This window comes from Sciurus vulgaris, assembly GCF_902686455.1.
Source record: "Sciurus vulgaris genome assembly, chromosome: 3".
Lineage (NCBI taxonomy): Eukaryota > Metazoa > Chordata > Mammalia > Rodentia > Sciuridae > Sciurus > Sciurus vulgaris.
The window spans coordinates 124,290,156-124,303,521 of record NC_136463.1 but is presented as its reverse complement, the minus strand read 5'-3'; the positions used below and the strand labels follow the sequence as shown (position 1 = coordinate 124,303,521).

At 33.3% G+C, this 13,366-nt stretch overlaps 1 protein-coding gene across 7 annotated transcripts in view; it reads right to left on the bottom strand.

Moving 5' to 3' along the window:
• Positions 1 to 13,366, bottom strand: part of UBR3 (ubiquitin protein ligase E3 component n-recognin 3) — a 210,515-nt gene that overhangs the window by 67,172 nt on the left and 129,977 nt on the right. For 6 of the 7 annotated variants that reach the window (XM_079135462.1, XM_079135466.1, XM_079135463.1 and 3 more), the window contains 4 exons: positions 10,532 to 10,665; positions 5,866 to 5,976; positions 2,003 to 2,215; positions 513 to 649 (listed from right to left, as the gene is read on the bottom strand). In XM_079135462.1, the coding sequence (XP_078991588.1) occupies positions 513 to 649; positions 2,003 to 2,215; positions 5,866 to 5,976; positions 10,532 to 10,665 (595 nt within the window). The remainder of the gene's footprint in view (positions 1 to 512; positions 650 to 2,002; positions 2,216 to 5,865; positions 5,977 to 10,531; positions 10,666 to 13,366) is intronic. The other variant, XM_079135465.1, reaches the window with a different exon arrangement.

Sequence of the window (13,366 nt, the reverse complement as noted above, 5' to 3'; positions counted from 1 at the left end):
TGTCTTCCTTCTTCTTCCTTATCAGGTTTGCTAAACTACCTGTCATCTTTCAAGACACTGCTAAATCTTTCACTAAACTTAAGCAAATAACAAATTTATTTTGTTTCTTACTATTCTTTTTCTTCCATAAGTTAAAAATGTTTACCATATTACAATGTTTTAGTTCTCAGTACTACCACGTTTTGATAGGACTTCATATATAACACTCATGTGCTGTGAGGTTCTTATTTATCCCAAAACATTAATAATATTCTTTTCCCCTCATATCCAATAATGCTTCATAACACTTACCCAAATATTTCATTCAAATAAAAACTCTTCAGGAAAAACAGAAAAGTATACGTGTCTAGTCCTCCTAGGAGGTTCTAAAATTAGCCATAATTTCAAACAATATTAAAAACATATATCCTTGTCGTAAATAAATTGAAGTAGAAATAAAACAAAGATTCACTAAACAATAAAATGAACAACTAATAAGAAGTAAATACAAAAGTAATACTACATATACCTACCTAGCAACTGAGTACATAAAGAGAAAATCATTGTCTGGTGAGCCTGGGGTCTTGCTATAGTCTCTGTACTTCTTCTGAGTAGTATTTTTTATATCTTTCATTACAGATTCCATTTCTTTACTTAAGTTGGTTTCTGACTACATAAATGCAAACATACACATAAAATTTAGATTAATTTCCTCAAACAACAGCCTAAAACTAGAATATTTATCAAATGAACATACTAGGAAATCAAAGTTAAAAGTCAAAATAGATGTAACATTATCTATTCACTATAAATATACTTTAGTGCACAAAGATAAAATCAATCAGAAATACATTATCTTATAACCTTTTATTCTGATTCTACATTGTGATCAAGAACACTCTAATCCAAATACAAATTATCCATATTCATATTTGGATATACTATACTATATTCTAAGCCAATAAGTGGGTGTCATTAAAATAATACTTTAGAACAAAGTTTGCATGTTTACACAAAACCTGACTTGCACTTAAGTTTATTTTTCAAAGAATAACATCAATGTCTCTTACTTTAATCATACTTTAAACACATAAAAATTTGGGTTTACAAAAGAAAAATAATCACAGATTCTAAAATTTGTTTTCACTTGTGAATGCAAACTGCCAGTAAGTGAATTCTTCCGAGTAGGTTTAATACATGAATTTCTGTTTCAAAAGTCAGTAACTATCCACAAGTTTTCAAAAAGCAGGCACAATTGTCACTTCTCTTAGAGATCACATCATAAATCTATAATGAAGGTGAAATGCTTTAAGAATTTAAACTAAATGAATCCTACTAGATGAGATAAAAGATGGGCTTAATTATACTGAACCCCACAATAAAGGAGACTGTCTTATGGTCATATTTTCTCTAAAACACACACACTGTAAGTGCATAAATGTGTGAGTGTGTGTGTAGATATGTCTCCTTAATCTTAATACCCCTAAAAAGCATATTTTATATAATTACATTGTGCTTTACACTGCAATGTATCCAAACAGTCATGGACCGCATAATGTTTCAATGATGGGCCACATGTACAACAGTGGTCCCTTAAGTTTATATTGCTTAGTGATGTCATAGCCATCTTAATTTGTGTAAATACACTTACAATGTTCACACAATGACAAAATTACCTAATGAAAGTTTTCCTAAGTAACATATCCGTATATAATTTGTTTTGCTTTGTTTTTAAATATTTCAACATTTTAAAAGGGCTTTACCATACCTACATTTAATGGAGATCATGATCTGGAAGATTATATTAAAGTTATAATGCTATAGGATAGGGAAAAATCTAGCCTTTGCTGATAATTTCTTCAATTATTTTCATTTTCATTTTTAGTAAGTGCAAACAGAAGAGAAAAACCTCTAAAAGCAATTTCTTCTAAATGTAAAAATAAATGTACAAAGTAAATTTTAAAAGGAAAAAAAATGAAAGCTGAAAAGCAGAGCCAAGTTAACCAGGATATTTCTGTCTTACACTGATGCTTACTGGGAAAGCTCCTGGCCGTCCCTGAAGCTCCTCCACTTCCTTTATAAGATCTTGCATGCTTTTGTTACAAGGACGTTGCCAAAGGTTATTTTCCACATTGCTTCCAGGATAACAAGGAAGAACACTGTTAGCAAACTGCCTACAGAGGGGACACGTGAATTCTCCTTTGTCCACTGAGAAACCCTGAAGAACCTGGTCATTCTAAAAGATGAAATAATACATAGATGTATAATGAACACATTCACAGAAAGCAAAATTTATACCACCACATTTTTTAGTAAACTAATGAACCATACAAGAAAGAAAGACATTTCTAAAACATGTCATGTAAAAACAAAATCTCTCATTTAACTCTAGAAATCACTTCTAATATCATAGTAATTATGTAACAACTTGTCCTCCTCAAAGAACTGCCGAAGTATCTCACTACACTCTCAGTATGAAACATTGAAAAAATGATTCTATCAACCTGAAATATGGATTTAAGATTTAAAAAAACAACTCTTAAAAAAAGATACACATAAGATGGGGCACTTTCCACTTTCTTCAAACCCTGATTTTCATAATTTATAAGAAACAACAGAGCTGGGCATTGTGGCACACACCTATAATCCCAGTGGCTGGGGAGGCTGAGGCAGGAGAGGGAGTTCAAAGCCAGTCTCAGCAAAAGCTAGGCAACTCAGTCAGACCCTGTCTCAAAATAAAATAGAGAATAAGGCTGGGGATGTGGTTCAGTGGCCACCTGTCCCTGAGTTCAATCCCTGATACACAAAAAAGAAAAAAGAAACAATTGAGAAGTTTACCCAATGTTTATGTTCTTTGATGTAAGCTAGATAGCTTTTGGAAGTAAATTAAGCATAACAATAGTCTCGTGTCTTCTAAGATATCTAACTGCTAACCATAAGTAATTGAACAACTGACTTAATGCTCATTTCACTGTATCCTGTAATTCAAGTATTTAACTGAAAGAACTAATTCTATTTTTTTTACTTTTTGAAATTAATTTTAAGTCCTTAAAAATGTAACAACATAAGTCTAATTCTATAAAAACTAAACTCCTTATGAGTCAAATGTTGTGCCACGTGAAGTATAGTTAAGATAGATTTTCTTTTCTTAAGGTACTCAAAATGTAAAAGTAAATTTAAACAAAATACAGTGTGAGAAATGTAACAGAGGCTTTCCGGAAAAGAAGAGTTGTTAGCTGTTTTTAAGATACACAAGAGTGTGCTAAAAGGCTGAAGCAAGGGTCCTGATCATAGAAGAGCATTCTGTGATAACCTTTCTCATAACCTTAAATCCAAAGAATGCTAGATTCTCTTCTTTACTGTAACTGCAACTAAATTCTTTCCTGAAGTCTCTCCAGAGGCCCCTCACTCATTCTCTAACATCCCTCATAACTCAGTATCCTCTCTAGTGCTGGCTTGGTACTCCTGCATTCTTTGTCTGTGGCTTGTGTCATTTAACCATGACATCATGCTTTTTCTTCCTTTTCACTATTAGCCACTGCCCTCACCATTGAAGACTCTGGTACCTAAATCAAACCTTATCAGTACAAGTCCTGTCACCTTCCTATACAGTATTAGTGAATAAGTGCACAATCTTAAATACCCTAGTCCCTTAGCTCCTTGACCTCAGACGCTTCTATGGCACTGATTCTGTTCTACTCTAGCACCTGTTACCATGACCACAGTCTTGTCCCACAGTGACCCAAAATTGTTCCTCATTTGAAATACTAAATTAAAACTTCTTATATTTTGACCACCAACTACTACTTCTTATTCCCTTCTTTTTCTCCCAGTTTATCAGGACTGTCATATTCTGCCTATACACTACGATCTACCACTTCAAAAGCCCTTGGTAACATTTCCAACTCCCTTCCATATGTCTTTCCATGTTTCATAACTAACAAAACCTTTACCCAATATTAATTCGAAGTACAGCTTATTCAATTCTGTATACAAGCTGAATGCTACTGGAGAAAAATGAAATACTTTCTAGCCATGTATTGACTCCAACTTGGACTGAGTCCTAAATATTAGCTAGCAATCTTTCTTCAACATCCTGGGAAGCCCTCTCTCATCCAATTCCAAGTCCCTTAACCTAACTTACCACTGCCCCCTTTATTCCAGGAGCATAAAGTTACACCTGGTACCAGAGAAAGAAGGGTCATGGCAGTCCTTCAGCTCCTTGCCTTCTTCCACTAAAAGTACATAATTAATAAATTCCTTTAGTTCTTCCATCCACTTTATTCTTTCTATCCTCTTTGCTAATCTCTCCTAACTGGTTTCCCAACCACACTGCTGCTACAAGATCTAATGTGTCTAGTGCCCAATGTGAGACCTTGTTATTCTAAATCAACATCTTTCACATCTTTCAATGATCACCATCATCTCTCATCTTGATTCCTTCCTTCCCGCCTCATGTTCTGTATGCAATCTCTCATCAAGTCCACAAGAGCATCCTTCTAAAGGTATTTCAAATCTATGACCATTTCTCCATCTACACTACCATAACCAAGTCCAAGCCACCATTATTACTTCCTAAATGATTATCATCACATTTTTCTTCTCATACCCCTTTTAATTCCTTCTCTTATGAAACTGTCACAGTGACCTTTCTGGACATTTCCTATTTCTACTTAAAAGCCCTTAATGGCTTTCTCTAAGGAATCTATATAAAGTCCAAATTCTTTACATGGGCCACAAGGCCCTTTAAAATCTGGTCCCAATTATCGTTCCAAGCTCATCTCCCATCACTCATTTATCTTATTTTATCAGATGTTCTGGCACCTAGCAGATGTTCCAATAAGATCCTGTCTATACCTCATAATATTTAGCACATATACTGCAACTGTTTGTCTGTCTACAAAATACACAGTAAACTCTTTGAGGACAGATTCTGTGTCTTATTCACTATTGTATCCTCAAAGACTATCATAGTACCTAGAACATTATAGACACTGAAGAAATATTTATTGAATGAACAATTGAATACTGGGGTATGGAAAATGTATCATGGTGATTAAGGAACTATTAGTGAACTTATTAATGTTGAATTAATAAAAGACAAAGTAATAGGCAAGTTCAGATTATAGAGTACCTACACAGAAAAAAGTTATTCCTAAACTGAAGAAAGAATAGTATCTCCAAGAATAGAAAAGAATGGGTTGGGATATGGAGTCATTTATTACAGAATTTTTAAAAAGGAAGCCCAGGAAATGTGTGACAAAGAGGCAGTTTTCCTGCTGACATACAATGAGACAGAATCAGATGGGAGAGAAAAGATTTTGGAGTTTAAGGGAAGAAAATGGGATGGGAGAGGCAAAGGTTTAGAATAGATGCTGAGGAGAAGAGAAGAAACTGAACAAAGACAGATAATTGAAATAAAATATATATTTACAACCCATGACTCTAAACCACTATTATAAGAAATCACAAATTTGTAATAACAGTTCAATTAGTTTTATGATTTTTCTAGCAGGGTCAGCCTCCTGGATCTAAAATCACAGGGGCAGAGTAAATAACTAGTAAAGGCAGAATAGGCATAATACAAAAAAGTGAGATTAGGAAAGAGGTAATGTACTAGGAAAAATGTAAAGGGGGTAAAAAAAATTCTAATGAGTGAAAATGGAGAAGTTGAGAAATCATCATATAAGATGATATGGCAGGATGTTAAAGTTTAATATTTCAGAGCAATGGTAGCAAAGTCTCAGTTGCCGTCAGGGAAATCAGCTGCTAACGTGAAGTAAATAATTGAAAATCACTCAAGTCAAAGAGGTGGAATTGGGATGCACATGCTATGATGAGATGGAAAGATACACACACCTTTAATTTTTTTTCCAATCAACTTACCCGTAATGATTCCATGTAAGATTTATGACAATCTATATGTAATGTATGGCCACAGGTTTGTACATAAACACCTCCTTCCCAGCCAATTGATACTGCCAAAAGACAAGAACTCTTAAAAAAAAAAAAAAAAGAAAAGAAAATTAATTTTGAAGATGTATAAACAATTCCCCACAAACCTCTACATGATTTCATATTGTTATACTAATGTGGAGTTTGTAGTTTCATGATATAAATAAATATCTGACTAACCTGACTGGGACAGCCCCAGGCAATTATCTTTAAATTTAGAATACCATGAAGTTTCAGGCCCAAATATCTATGCTCATTAGAAGAGAGAATATATATTATGAGCTAGCCTTCTTCCATCCCATAAAAGAGAGGCTCTCAATATTATACTGTAGTTCACTGTAAACTATATGTTGATTATTTCATTGTTCTGTATGGAACTTAATCTTTCTGTGATATCTGACATTAACAACTGCTTTCCTTAAATGCCTACTTCCCTTCAGCTTCCAAAATGCTAATTCTCTCTTGGTTTTCTTCCTTTCTCTTTAAATGTTTTCCTTAGGCCTTCTTCCAAGACTCTTTTTCTTCACCTGCCCTCTCAATGTTTTTACTCCTCAAGGTTCTTTTCTCAGTGCTACTATTCTTCTCATTAAAATATTTCTCCCTAAGCATTTAATTAGTAATTTTACCTACCCTGCAAGTTTGGATAACTTGTCTGGTTGTTTGAAACAAAAACTCAACAGCCTACCAGAAATTTACAGTTTAATGTCCCTCAGATAATACAAAATCAATGTTAAAAACTTAACTTGACATCTTTTCTATAAATCTTTCCTCCTCTCAGTTTAAAAGCTCCACAATCAAATTAGTCACCATGTTAGAAAGCCAAGAGTCATTCGATATCAGCCCTTAACTTATACACCACAAGATTAGTTTCCTAACCTCCCCTCAACCTATAGACAAGCTTAAGATTTTTCAAAATCTTTGGCCTTTGTCAAACAGCATGGGCATGAACTTGAATTCATCCTCTAGAGCCTGTAGTAAACAAATAGGCAGGCCAGAGCAATATGAGGCACAGATCTAACTTGAAGGAAAGATTTGAAAGCTATCGAGTTAAATTTTTAAGCATGTTCTTTTCTTACATGTAAGAATAAAATTTAAACCTTTAAATTTAATTTTTATTTTAGAGAAAAAGTTATATATTGTGAAGTGACAAAATTATTTTTTATTTTTTAAGACAGAATCTAACTGTTGGCCCAGGCTATACTCAAACTTGCAATCCTCCTGCCTCAGCCTCCCTAGTAGCTGGGATCACAGGTGCTTGAAACAATGCCCAGTCAAAATGATCCTTAAATGATAGTGAACAAAGTTCCAATATTAGATCAAGACTCTTCAAAAGTAAAAGTTGAAAATATTACATAGTGCAAAATGCCTTCCCAGCAGATTTAAAGATGTGCACTGACATAAATCAAATACTCACAGGAGGTGAGCAAGATTCTATTGTTATAAATCAGAAAAATGACAGGAGACCTGCTCATTTGTTTTATGCTTTTGAGATACTGGAAACTGAAGCAGATTTTGGTGTTAGATTATTTTAGAATGGTTAGTAGTCAGTTAATAAACAAGCAGCTCTCTCTGGCACTATACTATAAAAAGGTAATGAATCCCTATTTTTAATAAAAGTGGTTAGCTTTTAAAAATGAAAACAATAGTCATTTGTCTACATAACTGATAGATATTTTATCTAAGTTTGCTACAGACAGAAGTACAGGAAAGCACTTAATAGTATGAGACTAATATTTTAGAGAAACTTCAACTATATGCCTGCCTGTCACAGTACTAGGTGCTTAACACTGAATCTTCACAATTTACGTGTTTACTAAGACCTCCTAGGGTAGGTGATATCATCCCTTTTTAAAAGAGAAGAATGAAAACTTTACTAAGGTCAATAAATTGTAATCAGTAGGGCCCAAGATGAAACAAGTCTACCTGACTCCAAAGCTCACAATTCATCCCTCTACTGTGTCATGTCACCCATGTACAACACTTCCAATTTTTTTTTTTTTTTTTTTTTTTTTTTTTGCGCGGTACTGGGGATCGAACTCAGGGTCTTCTGCTTGCGAGCAAGCACTCTTCCAGCTGAGCTATCTCCCCGGCCCAACACTTCCAATTTTGATAGTGACTGTATTGTCTTACATAACTAAATTCTACAAGTCAACTCTGTAAAATGCATGCATTTGATGTAAAGAGAGCAGAATCTAACAGTTTAATTCTATAAACAACAGCAGTGCCTAATAATATTTACTCTTCTATTCTATACAGTCGGTTCTAGCTATTAAACTCTGGCATTCTGTTTAGTGTGATTCAGTAAGAAATTCAGGAAGCATCTACAACACACAGAGCATGTACCAGCCTCTAGGAGGGTATAAAACCAACACAAGAAATAGCCCTACTCCTCCAAAGGCATATAATCCAGGGAGTATGTCATATATACACAAAGTAACTATTATAAAAGTACACAAAAGTAACGATTTAGGAATAAAAAATCTCATAATCAATAACAGAAAACACAACAGTGTTCAGGTCCATTCAAATTTTCAAGTTTCAGGTCAGAGTCTTTTTATTAAAAAAAAAAAAATATTTTCTCTAGAAATGAATAACTACTCTGGCTTCTAAGACATACCCAGACGTTCTCCCCTTTATTTTATCTCCCCTTCCCTCCCAATTATTATTCTGTTAAATCTGGGCTATATTTTGATTGAATCAAAAATCGTTTTTCTATTTGGCTCTGGCATTTATCTTTAATCATTTATTTTAAAGTGATTCAAGATGATAAGATTAAAACCAGGATTATGACCAAAATATGAAATCAAACCAAGGGTGCAGCAAAACTGCACAAAAGCAGAACTTAATATATATTATTTCAGAATGTCTTTGAACAGGCATAGTGGTGTACACTTGTAATCCCAGCAATGTGGGAGGCTAAGGCAGGAGGATCACAAGTTTGAGGCCAGTCTCAGCAATTCAGTGAGAACCTCCTGTTTCAAAATTTAAAATAAAAAAATAGGCTCAGGGCCTGGGGTTGTGGCTCAGTGATAGAGCACTCACCTAGCATGTGTGAGGCCCTGGGTTTGATCCTCAGCACCACATAAAAATTTAAAAAATTAAAAAAGGTACTGACTGTGTCCACCTACAACTAAAAAAACCAAAATTAAAAAAAAAAAAAAAAGCCTGGGGATGTAGCTTCAGTAGTACAGCACCCTGAATTTAATCTCCAGTATGAAAGAAGGAAGGAAGAAAACATTGGTCTCTGATTAGTCACGTAATATATGTACCCTGTAAAAAATTCTGACAGCAATATGGAATTTCAGAAGTGTGAAATGGGTGTGTACATTTGCAAATTCTGTACAATATGCACAGAAGTTACTTATAAACTAACCATAATTTCGTTTTAAAGCTTGTGAAAATGTATGGTCCTCATTTCCTAAACTGAACTACCTTATAAGGCTTAACCTAAGACCCTAACTAAATAGGCTACCTTGAGTATTAAAATATCACTTCACATTTCTGTTGACCTGTATTACATGAAAGTGATCTAAAAGAACCTCCAAACTGGTGGATTACTGTAGGAAAGACCATTCTCAACTCTACAGATGAGGAAATCAAGTTTTAGAGGACTTTAAGGGATTTAGTCAAGCTTACATAGCTCAGAAACAGCAGAGTTGGAATGAAATCTCATTTCCCCCCCCTGGTCTAGGACTCTTCCTACTCTACACAATGCCTCCCTAACTAGAACCATAAGCTCCTCTAGAGGCCACCATAAACCTCAGTCCAGCATATTATGGAACCAGGCTGTATTGTAGCTGTTATCATTACTAAGTCAGTTACTGTTTTTCTAATTAAGTATTATGTCTTCTACCTATTCTAATAGTTTATTCTATTTAAGCCAGCAGATTTACAAGCAAGAAAGAAATTATATCTGGAAATCTTTCTAGATAATCATCTCATATAGCCTAACTAAAAATAATGTTTTATACTTTATGTATTTTAAGTCTTTATCATTATGTTCACTTAAATCACAAGACACAGTCAATTCAAAACACTACAGCAGGGGAAAGGAAACTCCATTTGATAATTCATCAGGAAACATCAATGATATAAAATTTTTAAAAAGATGTTAACAAGGCTGTTGCTACTAAATAGTTTCTCTTCAAAGCATTGAAACAGTTCTCTGCACTAGAGTATCTAGATGCAAAGAAATGGAAAAAATCTACTCTGTTCACAAGACATTTTTACATTTTAAAAGTACTGTAATAAGATTTTAGTGTATATCTTTAAATGTAAGTAAAAGGAGGCAAAATATTTGTAAAATATTCACCCTATATCTAAAATTTTTTAGTTAATATTTTATTCTTCCACTGAATTGAACTGTGAATACTTCATAATAACATTTAAAACAAATCTATCACATTTATTGCTTGAAATTTTTATTTATTAACAGATTTACATTTCTATCCACATATTAATTTTTTTTCTGGTAAACTACTTTCAGACTTGAGATCAGAGTGACATTTCATAAGAAGAAGAAAATATAAATAAAACTGGAGGGAAATCACCATCAACTTTGCAGTTAAAAATATCTTTCAACAAAATGAGTACTTACGTCCTTAAAATAACGCTGTAATAATGAAAGTCTCACATCATGAACTGCTGCACATGTGTCCCAAGGGTAAATCTGTTCCTCCTCAGTGATGGGCAATTTTTTTGGTTCAACATTGTCACGGCACTGCCCCAAAACTATATCAACAGAGATAAAAACTCATTAAATAACAAACCTGATTCTCCAAGAAAAGTCAGGTTATTTACCACAAACTACACTAAATTTTCCACTATTAAAATAATCTTAAGACTTTAAAAAAGGGTGGCATTTGAGTTTTCTTCCACAGAGTAAATAAAGCTACAAATATGTCAATATTTACTTTTAAAAAATAACAAAAAAATGTGAGTATGTACTCATGATGGATGGATAGATGGTTTCTTTAAGTATATGTCCACTGAAAAAGCCTAAACAAACTTCATTTCTAAATACACTACTTCTCACAAAAAGAAAGCAGAGATCTTTGAAGAGAGTGCCTTAATCCAGGGTTGGAGAAAAGCTTAAAGTGAGCCTGGAACTGTGAACAGCAAGGTTCAAACACTGAGGGGACAGTTTCATGAGAACCTGAGAGAGTTCAGACAAGTCGAATTTGAGAAAACTAAGTATCAGTAAGAATAATGATAGTAAGAGATGACACATTCATTGGTTAAGGCAAGGAACATCAAGTAAAAGGGTAAAAAGATAAACAGGTAGAGTTTCAACATACCATTCTATGGATTACCTGCCACCTTAACCAAGGGATCAAATTTGGTTGGCATCACCCAAAATGGGACAAACTGACATTTGTGCCTCCTAATGTGAAGCCAGGGGAAGGAACATCACCTAGGTAATATCATTGACAAAAATGTTGAACTTGAATCTAATAATGAGAAAACAATCACATAAATCCAGACAACACCACAATCCATGGAACAACCAACCTGGATTCTTTGAAACTTTATAAAACGGCTAGAGAAACTATTCAAAATTAAGTAAGATTAATAAGAAATGACAACTAGGAGAAATACTTGATCGTTTATTAGATCCTGGATTAAGAAAAGAAATATCTGCTATAAAAATATTGGTCCTCCCAAGATATGCCAAGTAGGTGATGTAATAGATAGTCAATTAGCTTGACTTACTCATTCTACAATGTATACATACATCAAAACATCACACTGTATCCCAAAAATATAAAGAACTACTATTTGTCAAATAAATAAGAAACACACAAACTATGTGGACAACTGAGTGAATTTGAATAGTCAGTATATTAAATGCTATTAATATTAAAATTTATTGGGTATAATGGTACTATGGCTATGTAAAACATCCTTGTTCTTAGGAAATACATTCTGAAATATTTAGGGATATAATGTTATGGTGTTGACAATTTTTTTCTAAAAAGGAATGTGCGTATGCATGTGTCTGTGTGCCTGTCTGCATCTGTGTGTGTCTCAGAATACAAAAGAAAAAAATGATGACAATATGGCAACAAATGGTGACTATAAGTGAAGGGTATGCAACTTATAGACAAAATTTTTCAAAATGAGAAACTGGAAAGAGAGGTAGATAGTGAAATGGGAAAATAATGCTAAGATTTTATAATTATAAATCAGCAAAGAACAAAAAAAAGAGTGAGAATAAAAATAAACAGTACTACATATTACTATTAAATTCAGTGACATGGTAGAACTTCTCTTAGAGAAGGGAATATCGGGTGGACCACAGTGGGCCATGAGTTTGGGAGGGATTTACAGCAGAAGTAGCAGCAGAAATAACAGAAGCAGATGGATGCTAGCAGCTAAAATAAAATCAACATAATTTATAATCCTTTTATTATACTGCTAGACTCAATTTGTTAGGACTTTGTTGAGGATCTCTGCATCTATATTCATAAAGAGTATTTACTGGCCTATCTTTGTTTTTCTTGTGATGTCATTATTTGGTTTTGATGTCACAATAATGCTAGCCTCATAGGAATGTTTAAGGAAGTGTTCCTTCTTTTCTATTATTTGGACAAGTTTGAGAAGAATTAATATTAATCTTTAAGTGGCTGACAGAATTCACCAGTGAAGGCATCTGATCCTGCACTTTTCTTTGTTAAGAGGCTTTCTTAGGCCATTATTTTTATTATTACTAATTCACTCTCTTGTTATTATAGAGATGTTCAAATTTTCTGTTTCTTCTTAAGTCAGTTTTGGCAGTTTGTGTGCTTCTTGGAAATCATTCATTTCATCTAGGTTATCTAATTTTTTTAACATAAAATTGTTCATAGTATTCTTTTTAAGTTAACTTTACTTCTTTAAGTCTACAGTAATGTTCCCACTTTCATTTCTGATTTTTTCTTTTTTGTTTTTTTGGTTGCTCTGGTGGAAGGGTGATCATTTTTGTTGGTATTTTCAAGAAACCATTTTTTTTGTTTTGTTTTGTTTTGTTGATTCTATTTTATTTCTGCTCTAAACTTTATTATTAATTTATCTGAGTTTTAGCCTCCCCTTCTTTTTCTAGTTCTGTAAAGAGTAAAGTTAGGTTATTGATTTGGGATCTTCTTTTCTAATAAAAGCATTCACAGCTATTAGTTTCTGTGGTTTTCTTTTGGTACATTGTACTTTCATTTTCATTTATCTCTAAGTATTTTCTAATTTCACACATTATTTCCTCTTCGACCTATTGGTTATTTAAGAATACATTTCTTAATTTCCATGTATTTGTGAATTTTGAAGTATTTCTTCTGTTTCTGATTTCTTATTTCATTCTACTATAGTCAGAGACAATTCTTTGGATGATTTTAATCTTTTTAAATTTACTAAGACTTCATTTATGGTCTAATGTATGTTCTATCTTGGAGAATTTCTTTTC